The 17,951-nt window shown below is 39.3% G+C and overlaps 1 protein-coding gene across 1 annotated transcript in view; it reads left to right on the top strand.

The window, feature by feature from the left end:
* The window catches only part of LAMP3 (lysosomal associated membrane protein 3), a 32,676-nt gene extending 15,265 nt beyond the window's left edge, over positions 1-17,411 (top strand). The window contains exons 4-6 of the mRNA XM_075268662.1: positions 1,424-1,481; positions 2,878-3,045; positions 15,244-17,411. Coding sequence (XP_075124763.1) covers positions 1,424-1,481; positions 2,878-3,045; positions 15,244-15,377 — 360 coding nt within the window. The 3' untranslated portion in view covers positions 15,378-17,411. The remainder of the gene's footprint in view (positions 1-1,423; positions 1,482-2,877; positions 3,046-15,243) is intronic.
* The last annotated feature ends 540 nt before the right edge of the window (positions 17,412-17,951 follow it).

Below are 17,951 nucleotides of genomic sequence, written 5' to 3' on the forward strand. Positions count from 1 at the left end.
TTATAAACCCAATCCCAGAGGTGACTTTACAGTTTCCAAATATGACTCTTTTATTCAAAATTGGAGCCTCGTTTTCATGAAAATTGCTGCTTTATTCATATACAATAAAGATTCAGTATAACCTGCCATTTATCTATTGAAATCTCTGGTCTTGTTATACTGAGAAGTCAAAAAGCAGTTCTATTCAGTGATTGACAGTAGAGATGAGCGAGTACTGTTCGGATCAGCCGATCCGAACAGCACGCTCGCATAGAAATGAATGGACGTAGGCGGCACGCGGGGGGTTAAGCGGCCGGCCGCCGTCAAAGCGGAAGTACCAGGTGCATCCATTCATTTCTATGGAGCGTGCTGTTCGGATCGGCTGATCCAAACAGTACTCGCTCATCTCTAATTGACAGGTATCTCTGTATGCATAGTGATGGAGGGGAGGCTTTCAAACACTTGTAGTCCTGTCTCCTTGACATTGCAGCATACAAGAGCAGATATTTCAATGTATAAAACACAGAGCTTGCTGTATCTATTCCCACAAATCTATATATCAATCTTCTCAGCACCTCCTGCTATCACATGCTGCCTGAAGAATGGATAGCATTTTCTATGTCACAGGTTGTGCTCCTCCCTCTAGATAGAGATGCTCTTGCTTACTATGTAAGTGGGCACATAGTAGATACCCTAATAATTTGGTTCCTGCTCAGTGTCAGACATTATTTGAGCATCAACTGGAAAGAGATTATTACATTGTTCTGGCTGGAAAGAAATGCCGGGGCGATTATTGTGCTTGGTTTATAGCAATTGTACGGCAGCTGCCAAAGAAAATTGGGATAGAAAACTGTGGTGGGTGAAATGAGGTTTTGTTGGAATGTAGAAGTTTATCATTAGAAAATCTGAGGTTTCTTATGTTGAAAGTCATTGAGTAGGAGTCATGAATGAATCATGAGCCACTTACAGGACTGGACTCAGGACAAGCAGCATTAAAACCACTTAAGGAGCTTACACACTTTCATCAGTTTGTAGAAATTGAGCAACGATCTGGCATTTTAGTTGGCTATTTCTCAAGGTCCTTGCTTTGAAATGACTGCGCCTGAATCCTGGAAATCATTAACGTGACACTACTGGTAAGAGCTCTTACTACCTGCGTTAGGTTACCACTTTGCTTTTCACAGTCCCAAGTACTAGCACTGTGTCACCCAGTCTTGAGCCGCAGAAGCAGTGGAAAACATAGTGACTACACACGATGATGATTGAATAAAGTAAAAAAGAGAATCAACATGAAATAATGTTTGAAGAATATTTTTGCGTATATATACATACATATATATATATATATATATATATATATATATATGTATATATATATATATATATATGTCAGATTGTGGCGCTCCTCTGTTAAATATGTTTTATGCTTTTCTGCCACTTTCAGGCAAGCAAGACTTACTACATTGATGAAGTGTCTGTGATACTGACTGACACATCAACAGGTAGGACTTATAGGCACCTTATAGCATATGAACCACATTTATTTTATCTTCTAAGGTATAAATATCTTCTAAGTCTAAATATCACAGGGTCTTTTCGCCATCAACATGCTATGCAGTTAAACTATAGCAGTCATTTTAACTGCAAATTTTTTTTTTCTTTAAATCAAATACTGACTGGGATCATAGGTTATGAGACAGCACTATAAATTGGGAGCTAAATGCGACAAAGATTACATCTGTGTAGCTCTATATTTCTTTTATAAAAATATAAAACATAACAATACTATATAAACACCATATACAGCAATATGAAATAAATATACAATCATACCACACCCACAAACAATAAAGAAGTAGCTAGTCCAACTATTCACACCATTGTATTAGACCCTCACACCAAAACATGCGCTCGGTGAGTGCATGGGATTCCGTTCTTCCTGCAAGCAGAACTTTTCTCTCTGCATTTTTCGGGCGGAAACTGGGTGGAAACCTGGTGGACCCCAATATAGTCTATGGGGTCCGCGGTTTCCACGGGTAACCGCTTTATGGCTAAGGCCCCACGGGACGATTCACAGTGCTAAATTGCTGCTGGAAAAACAGTGGTGGGAACGCATCACGGTTCTTCCCACAGCGCATTGAACAGAAATTTTGCAGAGTTTTCCTCAATGGACTTTCTGTTATCATTATATCTACGGGAAAGCCGCTGGCATTTCCATATATAATTGACATGCTGCGGTTTGAAATGCAAAGTGGGCATGGGATTCGCATGAATCCCATCCACTTTGCAGATACTGTAAAACGCCGCAATTTTTTTCCTGCAGCATTTCCACCATGGGCAAACCACAGAGCCTCCGCAGAGCTCTGCAGAGCAAACCACATGGGGCCTCCGCCTATAAGTGGATTGTGTTTCTGTCCTTCAGGCCCCCAATCAGACCTGAAGAACGGAAACCCAAGCACAATTATGAACCAAGAGTTACAAAGATAGTAATAAAACAGAACTTGTAACTAAACTCAACCTCTTGTCCATTTCCATAAAATCCCTATATCACACATGTATACATATATTTAAAAAAAAAAAAAATACAATATAAAAAAATCAACAAAAATGCAAAAATAAAATAACCCCCTAACTTAATAAAAATGAAGCCTGATCTCTATTGTCATCGTCCTCTGTCAGTCTTCAATGGACCAGTCTTGTCAATACAGGCATAAGTAGATGGAGTGAGAGAGATGCTGTGAATTTCCAGGACCCTGTCCAAAATCTGTAATGGGGCCCCTACCTACTTTGTGCCATTAGAGTAATAGTATATTTTATGTGGAAGAGGAACCTTTGGGCCCCTCAGGGCCCAGTAGCAACAGCTTTTACTTATTGATCAATTTTCCCTCTTGCTTTTAGGGCGATTTAATGTTACTTCTAGCAAACTGAAGTTGCTTTCTACAGATGTTGGGTACTCCGTGAAGTGTAAAAGAACACCCTCAGTAAAGCTAGGAGATAACTTGGAGCTTATACTCGCAGGGGTCAAACTCCAGGCTTTTGAAATTAACAATAACACATTTGGCAAAGGTAAGTGGATAACTTGCACAATGTAAAAATGGCCTATAAAGAACACCAAATATAGTAAAATTAAGAACGAACCAGGAATTATTTAGGCTACAGCTATACAACACATTTGGCTGCAGCACAGTTGCACGACCAAAGAATGTAACTTATATGGTTGCATTGTGACTCAAAAAGTGTGGTGACTGACACTGCAGTCACCATAAATCCAAACTTGCTATACTCCTGGCAAGTGTCATGTTGCAGGAACTTGTAGGTTGCAATGCGATCACATTTATTTTCCTTAACTACAATGGGGGATGTGTGGTGCTGTGACCTCTGCCCATGTGCCATGTGTGACAGCTAAACTTACAGGGTAGCCTTACTTTAATAAAAAACATATGATTTATAGTACAAGGTGTGGATCTGTAGAAACCTTAGTTGTTATGTCTACAGAACACATTGACCCATATTTACTAACAGTTAGCCTATGTAAACAACCACAAGCCAGGTTCATCACAGTGGTTGGTAGTGGATGGTAAATCTGGTGCACCTTTAGATTGGTTAGCCTAATAATATACCAATTCGGCTTAGCTTGGTCCAAAATAGTTTGTCTAAATATCGGCACATTAAAGCTGCATCCCCTGAGCACATAAAGCTACACTCATAGAAATCCGAAGGAAGTACTCCGATTTTTCATCATATTATTGGACCTACATGAGGAATAGCCCCATTGTCCTTTAATGGGCTAAGGGTCCATTCACATGGAGGAAAATGGTGAGGAGTTTGGTGTGGAATTTCAGCACTGAAAAAAAAAGCCTCCCATTGACTTCAATGGGTTCGTTTTGCAGAAAAAGAAACCCATTAAAGTTGATGGGAGGCTTTTTTTTTCAGCGCTGAAATTCCACACCAAATTCCTCACCATTTTCCTCCGTGTGAATGGACCCTTATTCTTGAATTTTCTATGTGGACTTTGCAGAAATAAGTAGTATACTACATATTTACACAGTGCATTATTTCCATGTTGCTACTAAAAATTTCTTTTGCCACGTGGCAAAAAAACTGCAGCAAAAAATGTGGTGCTTTACAGTCACTGCAAAGTGGATGGGATTCTAGAGGAACTCATCCACACATTACAGAAAACTCTATGGACTTTCTGTGTAAAGCACAGCGGGAAACACCGTGATGCGTTTCCGTTGCAGTTATTCTCACAGTGCTTTTTTGCTGTGGCCCACTATTTTCCATAGCATGAGACCAAGGTTGAGGAAACCACATTTTCATGCATGGGATATGGATTAATATGGCATTTGATGAAAAATCCATGTCAAATCCAACAAGTGAATGGACTTTATGGCTGTTTTATGGATATGATGGGGACAATATCTTACTCCTAAACAGGCCAAAGATTCTTCCTTTTTAACACCTTGTATACAATCAGTTAGATTGCTTTACTTCCCACTACCTTCATTGTGTTGAATACCATACACGTGTTGCATGTTCCTTATTTACTACATTACTCATGCAATAGTATTCGATTACAACTTCTGCTTCTGAAGCTCATTCACTAACACTATCTTTGCATGAAAATGTCCGAGACACCAAGGGGTCAGAGCTTGTTTTAAAACTAGCATCCACTTAGATAACATCAGGCTATGACATGTGTGCAGCAAGTGAGATCTCATGCACAGCAATGAAACTTATCAGATCGATCTTCACCAGATGTGACGTTTCATCTGCAAATTTCTGCTGTGACTTTAATTGCAGAAAGCGTCTGTTTTCCAGACAGAAACAAACTATTAGTTCCAGTGGGTGTGGCCTTGGCGATTGTGGGGCTGTTACTTATAATCCTTCTCGTGTTCCTGCTCACAAGAAGAAAGCGGATTTCAGGATATGAACGAATCTGAATCTCTCCCAATCACCTATCATAGCTGACTTCGTCTATGCCATTTTAACTCCTTGTGCTGTGGCTCCCTGCTCCTGCCGATGCAAGATGCTTATTTTCCCATGCTTCTAAATTTTTGCTTTGCAGTATTTCTTATAATCATGGACATGACATGAACAATTGATATCATTTCTGGATTACAAAGTAGATTATGGGACATTTTTCATGATAATTAGCAGAATTTTACAAAATGAATCAAGGGAAAAGTAATTTATACATTTTATAAAAGAAATTTCGGAAGGATTGTCAGAGATTACAAACATTGGTCTGCTTTTTTTTTTTTTTTTTCCTGGAAACAGCACCACCCTTGATTATAAGATGTTTCTAGCATTGCAGCTCATCCCACATACTTTAAGGCTCCGTTCCCACAGAGTAACGCGCTGCTCATTTTGACACGTAAACACGTGTCAGAGCAAGGCGCTTCAAAACAGATCCCATTGACTTCAATGAGTGCCGGCTTACGCGCGCTACACATTGAAATCAATGGGTTACAAAGCCTCCCATTGATGTTAATGTATGGCGTGCGTAAGCCGGCACCCATTGAAGTCAATGGGATCTGTTTTGCTGAGCCTCACTCTGACACGTGTTTACGTGTCAAAATGAGCGGCGCGTTACTCCGTGGGAATGGAGCCATAGGCTGAGGCTGTTTTTTGAGCCAAAGCCAGGAGCGGATTTAGCAGAAGGGGCAAGAATAAAAGGTTCCTTTATATTTACAATTCCTTATGAAGCCACTAATGGTTTTGACTCAAAACAGCAGCAAACCTGCAACAAAAAAATGCAGCTTTTCCAAACATATGTGGGCGCAGTCTAAGGGTAAGTCCCTACATAGCGAATTACTGCCAAAACATGCTGCGGAAAATACTGCAGACTTTCTGTCTCTATTATACCTATACCTATATGGAAAATACCAGTGTTTCCATAGGTATAATTGATATGCTGCGATTTACAAAAATGCAACATTTCTGCTGCGGGCTTTTTTCTGCAGTGTGCGGATGGGATTAGCCAAAAGCTCATCCATTTGCTAAATACGCTCCTGGCTTTGTCCAAAAAAACACTGCCTCAGCCTTAAAGTATGTCGGGTGAGCTGCAATACTAGTATTCACAAAGGGTTTTCTAGTTGTAAAATATTAATGTCCTATCCTCAGAATGGGGTGCATTTAACAGCAGTATAAATATTTAGATAACAGTACTAGAGATGAGCGAGTACTGTTCGGATCAGCCGATCCGAACAGCACGCTCCATAGAAACCGCTTTGACGGCGGCCGGCCGCTTAACCCCCCGCGTGTTGGCTACGTCCATTCGTCCATTCATTTCTATGCGAGCGTGCTGTTCGGATCGGCTGATCCAAACAGTACTCGCTCATCTCTAAACAGTACCCCTACTGATCTGATATTCAACCTAGAAACTTTCTTTTAAAGGCATTTTCTGGGTTTCTGGCTCATATATTGATGATCCTTATGAAAGGTCATCAATAAGTGATTGGTAGAGGTCTGACACACAGGACCCTACAGATCAGATAGTTGAAGAGGCCACAGAGTTTGGGTGAGTTCTTTGGCCTATTTACTGAATACACTTCAATGGGTCCGAGCTTCTTCTGTACCACATGACTGATCATTGTTACGTCAATGGCCTCTTCAAACAGCTTATTGCTAGTTGTCCTGGGTGTTGGACCCTCATAGAGTATAATATAGTCAGTATAATCAATACATAATTATTGGAAAACCTCTTTTGTTTTAGGGCTTTAAGGTGAGTCTGTCAGGTCACAAATCTTTCCAAACCATTAATAGTAGTGTGTCGGGGCCTTCAATAGGAGCATCAGCTGACAAGTGCCCCAGGGGCAGGAACTGCTTTCTAGATTTGCCTAACAGACAGCTGTGACCCAGGCAGAGATCTGGCAAGTCAGGCCCTGCCCCGATGTACTTGAAACTGATTACCATATCCATAAGGTTATTTTCCCTGTATTGCTTCATTGGTTTGTTACCACAACAGTATGTATAAAGGCCCCTACACAGCAATATTCTCGGTTCGGAAGGCATTTTGGCCCTTTAATGTCAGCCTGCCAGACACAACTATAATAGTGAATGCAGTCATGCAGAAAAACATCAGGGTTGGATTTCTGCTGACTGTTGTGTTGCGGCACCTTGTGGGGGACAATGTGACATACAAATAGTGCAGACCTTTTCTCTAATCTCACACAATCCCTTTATGGTTAAAGTAATTTCTGGCTATATGTCATTTCCAAATTCTGCACCTTATTTTGTACACCATTATAACTGTGCTGTGCTTCTAAAGTCAATGATCCCTCTTTCTTGTTGACTGAATTTTAGGCTCTTTAATATGATTTTGTTAATTTTTTTGTAGTTTAAAAAAAAAAAAATAAATTGTTAAAGATATTCATGTATAAAGGGAAGTAAATTGAAATGTACTTTTTATGACTGATATTATACTGTATGGAAGTATTGCCTCATTCATAAAGGCTGTGGCCTAAAAAACCTTAGCTGATAGATGGCAATTGATCCTCCAATGGGAACAAAAGATTGGTAATGAACATACCCAGCTCTTCTTTTCCCAGACATCTGCCATTGGATAGTTGGCATTCACATACACCTTAGACAATTGTTGGATTTTACCAACTTTTATAGAATGTGTATAGCTACATATTTTGGCATTAAAATGCTATTGTAATTTTGGATCTATAGGAAATCAATTTAGTGATTAAACCCTTTAGTACTACTAGAAGACATAAAATAGGTTTTGTAGTTAGGAAGCATTATGGCACATTTAGTGATCCCAAATGTAAAGCACCATGGAATTAATGGTGCTATATATATATAAATAAATAATAATAATAATAATAATAATAATAATAATAATAATAATAATAATAATAATCCTGCCTGCATTTTCACATAAAGCTTTAATTATACCTATAGGGAAACCGCCAGTGTTTCCGTAGGTATAATTGACAAAGCTGCAATTTCCAAAACCGCACTGTGTGGATGGGATTTGTTACAATACTATCCACTTTGAAATGACTGTAAAACGGTCAGTAGACGGCTATGGACAGGCTCAATGCACAATAGGAGTAAAACACATCTGTTCTCAGGATCAGTGGGGTTCACAGCATTCAGACAGCCACCTTGCAGCTATGTATCCTCTAACTGATTGATAGAAGGATATTCTTCATGGCATAACCCCTTTAATAGAATTCATGTAACACAAAACCATTATCTACTATATATATGGGTGCATGACTACAAGATGTACTTGTATAACCCAACTAGACAGCTGCAAAATATACTTCCTCTTTATTCTCTATAACTGGTGATAGTCACAGTACCATAGTGACTTTCTGTAACAAACCACATATCATGTGAAGGCAGTGTAATTGAGAAAGCTGGTCGTGGTTCTCCTTTGTATTTTGCTTGCAGTCAGTACTGTCTAAATATCATGAGGCATAAGGCAAGTACAGTACTTTTAATTTTGGTAAAATGTGGTATAATACACATTGTAACGTTATTCCCTACTAAAGATAACATAAAATAGCGTTTACCGTTCAGAGCATTTATCAAAGCCTAACACTGAAGTGCGAAAAGTCTGATAACAGAGGAACTGCCGGTACTTGTCTGTGGTGTAAGCGATGAAACAAACATATTACCATATCCTGTAGACATTATCCCCATATCCTGTAGGGCTTTATATAGTATATACTGATGTGTATAGATGTAGCTTATCAGAGCAGAGAACCCTGTTTTTACTTCTGTACACAAAGCAGAGATACCATTACAGAGTAACTGTAACTTTGTATAACTTATAGTGCAAGCAAATACTGTATAAGAAACTACTGTGTAATATATATTAGACACTTTTTTTTATTCTCCTTATCAACCACTTCTTCTGCCTTGCTTCCTGCCCCACTTATTCGCTCTCATTTCACTGCTAAAGTCCATCTTTAGAGCGACAGAGATAAGAGGGATTTTCAGCCTCACCTACAGACTGATAGACAAAGCGGCACAGACACACAACTGCTTTTAGTGTTACATCTCTTCCCAGTACTGAATTCACAGTGTTACTACTTATTACTGCTATATGTTCTCCATGTTACTGCCTCTTCTGAGGGTGTTCTACAGAGAAATGAGGAAGCGGGATCTTCTTTCATCCTGTGTAGTGTATAGGAAACATGATAGCAGCAGGTCTCTGACTACTCCGGAGCTAACTCAGGGAAATGCTACATAAGGCCTTACTCATACATAAGTCTTCTGCATCAGCATTCATAACGCAAACATAAGGCTAAAATATACATTTTTCATGGCTGTCTTGCCCTTGTGGGGCACCTGTTGTTACAGATCCTCCCCATACAGTTGAGTGTATGGAGGGTTCCATGAAAACAGACACAAATAGAACATGACCTATATTTTGATGTTCTGTTACAAAATAAGGCTCCGTTCTCACGGAGTAGCACGCCGCCCATTTAGACACGTATACACGTCAGAGTCAGCGCTTCAAAACAGAATTCCATTGACTTCAATGGGTTCTCATTTTACGCGCGCTACATATTGAAATCAATGGGAGGCTTTTTAACTTATTGATTTCAATGTGTTACGTGCATAAGCCGGCACCCATTGAAATCAATGGGATCTGTTTTGAAGCGCCACGCTCTGACACGTGTATACGTGTCTAAATGAGCGGTGTGTTACTCCGTGAGAACGGAGCCTTACAGTTGTGTGAATAGTCCGTGTTCATCTGTATTGAGTTTAATGGCCATCAAAGGGACAATACATAGGGACACTGTATCTCGTGTGAGATACAGTATAGTTTCAAGGACATTTATTGAATGATGGCAAAAAAATATAACAAAGAAGCACATAAAAAGACAATTGTAAAAAGAATCCAGAAGATGGAATAAATGGAAAAACAATACAACAATACAGTGACAAATCCAGAATTACAAGTCATAAAAATCAATAGGGATAAAAAGGGAAAAAAAAACCTCAGTAACAAACAAAGTAGGGGAATGGAAGATGGACAGTGCTATAGTGAATAACTCAAAGGGTAAGGGAAAAGGAAAATACTTTCTAGTGCTATGTAATAAGGAAAAGGAAAATCCTTTCTAGTGCTATGTAATACTGCAGGTGCCAGAGAATGTGAAAGATCCTCTTTAAGTTGAGTGAGAGAATGTAGGAAATGAAAGATCAGGAGCCTGAACCTTAAGAAGCCATTAAGGAGCTGAACCTAGCAGGCCCCCACCAAATGAACACTTCAGGGGAAAGACCACGAGTAAAAAGGGGGTTATGGAACAGAGGAAGTAATAGGGATGTCGAGTCTTGTAACCAATAGCTAAAACAGACCCTCTGCCACAGTTGTAACATATAGTTGCTTACCTTAGCAGTCACTGGGATAGGGTGAAAACCCAATTGCAAAGTCCAAAGCAAAACCTGTCGTGAAGTTGGGGCAACTAGCATCGACTCCAATGCAATCCATTGTGGATAGTCCATCTCATTACAGAGATACAGCATATCGGAAAGATTTTCTTCCATTTTAGCTTTGACTTACAATAACACTAATGTATGATCAAGGCTTTAGGTTTTGTCACTTCATTGCTCTGTTGTAGAAAAATGAAAAGCTAAACAGGGGTGAACACCAAAAGATACGGATAGATTCACTGACCATAATAGGGTTTTTGTTATGGTATCAGTCATTTTGCTGCACACTCTTGTTCCTGACACAGGTGTGAACATACCCTTAAATATAACATACAAAGGGAAAAAGTGATAAATGCTGAATACAAGTCATATAATGTGCAGATATAGTGCTATGTACAATAACAATAGGCTATTCTGAAAAGTCACTGGTAACGGCAGGTACACTTCCTGGGTTCTCACAATAAACTGAAATAAACTTTGTCTGATCTCTGTTGTGTTTATGTATATTCTACAATTGTTTATTGCTAGTTAGGAAGAATGCTTCTGTAACTTCATTTGTAGATTTAGTGACTGAGCAGACATCTCCATTATCTGTCTAGTGATCATACTGTACTATGAGTAAATGCACTGTACAGCTGAATGGTGGGGGTGCAGAATAACCAAAAATCTGATAGTGGTCATCTCTCCTAAGTATAGGCTATCAATATCTGATCTTAGACAAACACTTTAAAGAGAATCTATCACCAAACCCATGCACATTCAGCAGCCACCACTTTGAAGTCATAAACACAACTTTCTAGTCTTATGCAAATAAGGCATTTAGTGCACTGGGGGCGGGCCTTCAGCTCCCTGGAGCACTGCCCTTGCTGCTCAAGTGCAATGGGTGATCTAATAACAATGTGAGGAACAACCCTTTCTGCATAGGATGGCAAAGGCAAGAGATGAAAGGAGTCTGAACAACCAGGGAAGTGCTCCAGGGAGCTGAAGACCTGTCCCTAATGAACCAACTGATTTCAATGTTGTTTTCTCCAAAATTAGAAAAGTAACGTATATACTAAAAGTATGTTGTTTATCACTGTAATGTGCTCTGTAACACGCTGGTGGCTGCTTGGGGAGGTGATAAACTCTCTTTAAAAGGTTCACCTCATAGAAGTGAAGGGCCCATTCAGAAACCGAGAACCAATACACTTAAAGACAACTTGCCATCTGAATATATAGTCTAATACATGGAGGCTCCCATTGTCACTTCAGTCTCTACTAAAGGAGCTCACTGAATAAAGATTTTTGCTGCTCCCATTGAGCGGAACAGTTTCATATGCACTGAGCTCCCCCTAGTGGTGACTGCCTCAACCTACAATATAAAGGGAAAGTAGAAACTAGAAGCTGACTGCAGGAGATTTTTCAGTGCATGCCAGGTTTTTATCACATAAATGCTACTGAAAAATATGGCATGTTTATTAAGCTACATGTTCAACTGTGTCACACAAAGTGTTTCCATCAGTATTAGAAAAGCGACAACAACACTAGGTCTAGATTTACCAGTAGGCTCCAGGACCACTCACCCAACCAATATTCGCTCATAGTAATTACTGTCCTGTGACTTCACCTTCGTGCAGTGAATACTAATCTGTAGGTTGCTTTAAAGTTTTATGTTATTCAATTTTTTTATTAGGTGAACTCAGGATCATCCCTAAAGCTGATTCATTATGAGGCAGCCACTCTACCGCATAAAGAGGACCTTTCATCAGATTGGGCACAGGCAGTTCTATATACTGCTGGAAAGCTGACAGTGCGCTGAATTCAGCGCACTGTCGGCTTTCCCGATCTGTGCCCCGGGTAAAGCGCTATCGGTCCCGGTACCGTAGCGCTTTACAGTCAGAAGGTCGTTTCTGACAGTTAGCCAGGGACGCCCTTCTGCCCAGCAGCGCCTATCGCGCTGTAGAGTGTGAGCGAGGAGGAACGCCCCCTCCCTCTGCTCACACAGCTCGTCCATAGACGAGTATTATCAGGAGAGGGAGGGGGCGTTCCTCCCCGCTCACACAGTACAGCGCGATAGGCGCTGCTGGGCAGAAGGGCGTCCCTGGCTAAGTGTCAGAAACGCCCTTCTGACTGTAAAGCGCTACGGTACCGGGACCGATAGCGCTTTACCCGGGGCACAGATAAGGAAAGCCGACATTGCGCTGAATTCAGCGCACTGTCAGCTTTCCAGCAGTATATGGAACTGCCTGTGCCCAATCTGATGAAAGGTCCTCTTTAAGCCACCTCCTCCATTATCCTCATAGGGAGTTTTTTTCACCTTACCAAACTTCAAAACCTAGATCATACTACTGCAAAAATAGAGTAAAGCTTTAAATATATGGGGGGATCCCCTTGTAACTAATATATATATATATATATATATATATATATATATATATATATATACACACACACGTGGACAAAATTGTTGGTAGCCCTAGTTTTATAAAAGAAAAACCCACAATGGTGACAGAAATAATTTCTGACAAAAGTAATAATAAATAAAAATTCTATGAAAATCAACAAATGAAAGTCAGACATTGCTTTTCGCTTCAACAGAATTAAAAAAAAAAAAAAAAAAAGATGGTTCCCTTCACTTAATATTTAGTTGCACAACCTTTTGAGGCAATCACTGCAATCAAACGATTCCTGTAACTGTCGATGAGACTTCTGCACCTCTCAGCAGGTATTTTGGCCCACTCCACATAAGCAAACTGCTCCAGTTCTCTGAGGTTTGAAGGCTGCCTTTTCCAGACAGCATGTTTCAACTTCTTCCAAAGATGCTCAATAGGATTGAGGTCAGGGCTCATAGAAGGCCACTACAGAATAGTCCAATGTTTTCCTCTTAGCCATTCTTGGGTGTTTTTAGCTGTGTTTTTTGGGTCATTATGTTGTTACAAGACCTATGACCTGCCACTGAGGCCAAGCTTTCTGACACTGGGCAGCACATTTCTCTCTACAATCCCTTGATAATTTTGAGATTTCATTGTACTCTGCACAGACCCAAGACACCCTGTGCCAGATGAGGCAAAGCAGCCACAGACATAACAGAGCCTCCTCCATGTGTCAAAGTAGGGACAGTGTTCTTTTCAAGATATGCTTCAATTTTCCATCTGTGAACATAGAGCTGATGTGCCTTACCAAAAATTCAGATTTTTTGTGTCATCTCTCCATAGGACATTCTCCCAGAAGCTTTATGACTTGTCAACATGTAGTTTGGCAAATTCTAGTTTGTCAGATTCAATTTATTTCTGTGACCATTGTGGGTTTTTCTTTCATTAAATGAGGGGTACCAACAATTTTGTCCACATGTATGTGTGTTAATATATATATATATATATATATATATATATATATATATATATATATTAGAAATTATTAAATCTTTATGGTAGCAAAGTAAACTACATATAATAAATTAATTTTAATAATACACTTTATTAAGTGACTGTCACAAAACATATATACACGTAACACGTAACATACTCGTATCGCCATAACTGTTACCAACCACACAATTAAAATAAAAAATATTTGACATGATCAGTAAATGGCATAACTAAATATGTCACAATTGTTTAACCAGTAACAATCTGGGGTCCAATATTATTATATTATATTATGCTGCACTCTTCTATAAAGGAAACATCCCTAGGAAAGGCCAGTCCTAATTTTTGCCGCAAAATAGGCCTTGTAAATTCTGTGTGCGCTCTGCTCTGATATGTGGGCAGTATGTTATACAGCAGTAGGGACAAACACATTTTATGGGGAAAGGTTCCATATACCAAAGACCCCTTTCCCATATATTGGGAATTGGACTGTACTGGATGGTCATATTTATTAACTGCTATCTCTTTATGGATGGCCACAGAGGAAAGCCTGTAAATGACCAGACAATGGACTCCTAAGCCTAGAATGAACAGGGGTTTAAATCAGTTGTAAAAGACAATTAATGTTCACATCTGTATAGTATAATCTGTTCTTCTGTTCTGTCATAGAAACAGAAGAACAGATTAAACAATAAAGATATCCAGTGTATGACAGACAACAAAAGATCCCATGGAACCCACTAAGTATAATAGAGTCCATCAGATATCTGTATTTTGTTCCGTCATTGCAGTTTTCACATAGACTCTGCACTATCATTTGTGGTCAGGTACCCTCACTGACCAGCTGATATCTGCCCACTGTATGGAGCAGGAAGCTGCTTTGTACATAGTGCAATGGCCCTGCTACACCAGTGCAACTCAGTCTCTCCTGCCAAGTAAACACTGAAATCTCTGTTGAATTCTCTCTTGCAAAAGACGAAATGCCACAGAACTATAATATTATAGTTATTAACAGATGTCTATGTAGAGGGGAAGGGTAGGCAAGGGCTGAAAGAAAAGACACACACAGACTGCTGCATAGTAAGCTTTGTATCTAACTCCAAATGCTTTATTCACATCTGTATGGTCAGTATTTCTCTATAATGCCCTATATGTTTCTATTGCTGCATGGGAGACAGTAATGGCGCATATTCACCTCTTCTTTCTGTGTGCTGCCAATGGCACACAACATAACAGCTAGTCTCTATTCACCCACTCATGCAGAACTGAAATATTGGGATATGGCCAGCAGAGGGGAAAACGGCAAACAAATCCAGAAATACTGTTGTTCTTCATATACACACACTGCACTATTGATTCATGCAGTTTGTTGATATGCATCAAGGTCCTATTTTATTCAGCAGTATAGTCAGTGTAACAGACTAATAATTAATTATGTATATAGGCTGTACATAAAGCATTGTGTTCTGGAGGTATTTTATACAACTCACTGAGATTTGTTTTATCTTTACAGAGGAGATGTGTTCGTATGACCGCAATATCACCGCTGTGGCAATTGCTGTAGTGGTAATTGTTTTAATAGTAATAGGAATAGTTGTTTACTTTATATGGCACAAGAGAAGATCATCAGGATACCAGCAAATCTAAGAAGCCCAAGAATTCAGTGGGAGATGGAATATCACACCTAAGGCCTGAAAAACCTGACTGCAGTGGTTATTACAGCTTAATAGCCCCTTCTGAGAAAGACAATATACAAGAAAATTCCAGATTATATAAAAATTGTAATTTAGAGCTGACAAACGCTAGGCTCGGTTCACTTAATGGTTGTCTTACAGTTCTGCTGTGATCAGATGAAATGATTTTTTGCTTATATTTTCTATATATATTTTCTGCTGCTATCAGTCCTGTGTGAATGAGGTATTACCAGAGCCTACAAGATTAACAGTTACAACTACTTAATTTATGGTTAATGTTAACAAATGTGATACTGAAATATTTTGGTACTTTGGGGATATAATTTGTATGGTACTTGTACAGAATATTTGGAGATTTCGCATAAAATATAACCAGTGTTGGAGGATATCATTCTAAAGAGTCATCTTCCAGTTGTACAGACCAAGCATTTGTTCAGAACAAATACAGGCCATATCATCCATGATGAAAAATAGAATATCTGTTAAATAACCTGCAAATAACTAACTCTACCATTGCATTGCCTGAATCTGTGGACAAACTACATTTCCCAGGACTCATCTGCCTGTTCTCAGTCTCTGTGTTTGCTGCTGATAGGGAGAGGGAGTGAGACTTCAAACAAAACATCCAGTCTGTGAGAGTGATTTATTACCTGTGATTTCATTGCGTGGGAGAGTGGAGAAGGGAGGGGTACACAGAAAGTGGGAGCAGGTCGATGAGGTGGGCACAGAGGCAGATGCTGGCTTCAACAGCATCACTGGTCACATGTTGACAGAGCTCCTAATTGTTAGTGGCAGTACAAACCTGGAAGAAGAGCGGAGTAGTGGGGTTGATATCAGAGGAGCTATATAACGTATATTTGTATGTGTATGTTCACATCAGGTTATTCTCACCCATAACATATATACTGAACTTTACCTTTAATCTATTGAACTTCTATTTTAAATAATGAAATATTTTGTCTGTCTGGACGTTCCCTTTAAAGATAAATGCCTGATGGAACAGTGGTTTGTAGCTTTTCAGCTGGTGCTAGGAGCAGTATTTGTGATCTCACTGTGATTGTTACTCTTCAGATTATTTAGATAAAGGTACTGTAAACTAGGGATTTACACATAGCTCAGGGAATTCATTACAGTTTTATGCTGCATCTTGGTGTAAAATAGTTAAACTTCCAACTTTGGCCTTGCCACTTTTCAGAAAGTGTGCTGGGTAGAGCATTGGCAGAGCCATCACCCACATCATATTTATGCCACAACAAAGGCAAACTTATGATGAGGCACGTCATCCACTGGTGCAAGGGAAATAATATCCAGTGTGTAATAAGCCGGCCTTTATGAATCCTCCAATATGGATGCATTTATCTCCAATACACACCATTTTAGCTAAACGTCTCCCTTCTTGAACAGACATAGTGAAATAAGAATGGTATAGGCAGCACAGTGGCTAGCTTTAATATATTAAAAGTGAGCCTCACCGAATACAAGGGCTCCTATGACTGATAAAGTTCAAGGCTCTGTAATACCACCTGGTGGCCATATTTAATAATGGTTCAAGTATGTTCAATGAAAGCTTGGAGACACAAAAAGTCACCAGAGAAAACTGAAACTGTCCTGTTTGGTCGCATGGGCCAGAGGACCCCCACTTATGTACACACTCCTGTTTGTTGTGCACCTGTCTCATCAGGAAGGTAATTTGAAGAGAACTGCACCTCTGCAAATCTTAGATGTTAAATTTTAATGGTTCTGACAAATGCCAGAATTTTTTTTTTAAAGTATATCAATAGCTTTACATAACCAAATATAAGATATTGTGATAAATTATATGAAGAATAATAAGACACAGACTTTGCATGGTAATACATTTTCCAGAAGTTTTTCAAGATCATTATTCACACTAATGTTGTTTTCAGCTTTTCTTTGTTTAGATTAGTTGTTGATCACAATAATACAGTTATCAGTACATCTTGTAATAAATGTCTGCTGCATGACAGATCTGGTTCTATGATATTTTAAGAAACTACAGAATGTACTTTTTTTTAAGGCGTATTACCTTCAGCTTCAATAGAAACATTGCTAGTTTCCCCTAGTTTCCATTCACATAAATGGGTGTATTGGGGTCCTAAACTCCTCATGTAAATAAACTCCTCATACAAATACAGATGCCAATGTGAAAGAAGCCAGAAGTAAGGCCTTATTCACATGTCCGTTTCTGATGCAGTTATCTGGCAGTCATTCTGCAACCATAAGTCATCCGTATTTCTTGTCTTACAATATAAGTTTTCGAAGTATGGTATGAAACCAAAGTACCTAGAGGAAACCTACACAAAATAGAGAGAACTTACATACTCAGCACTTCAAGGCAAAAGTTTTAACCACTTGGCCACTGTGCTGCTCAAATATTTCAATCTCCCTGCATTGGTGGTGTATGAAGAATTGGATTAAGGATCTTTTCAAATTGCATTCCTTGAGTTTTCCAACCAAAGACATTTGTGGCATATCCACAGGATAAGCCATAAATGCCTGATACATA

The sequence above is a fragment of the Leptodactylus fuscus genome, chromosome 3, assembly GCF_031893055.1.
Source record: "Leptodactylus fuscus isolate aLepFus1 chromosome 3, aLepFus1.hap2, whole genome shotgun sequence".
In the NCBI taxonomy this organism is placed as follows: domain Eukaryota; kingdom Metazoa; phylum Chordata; class Amphibia; order Anura; family Leptodactylidae; genus Leptodactylus; species Leptodactylus fuscus.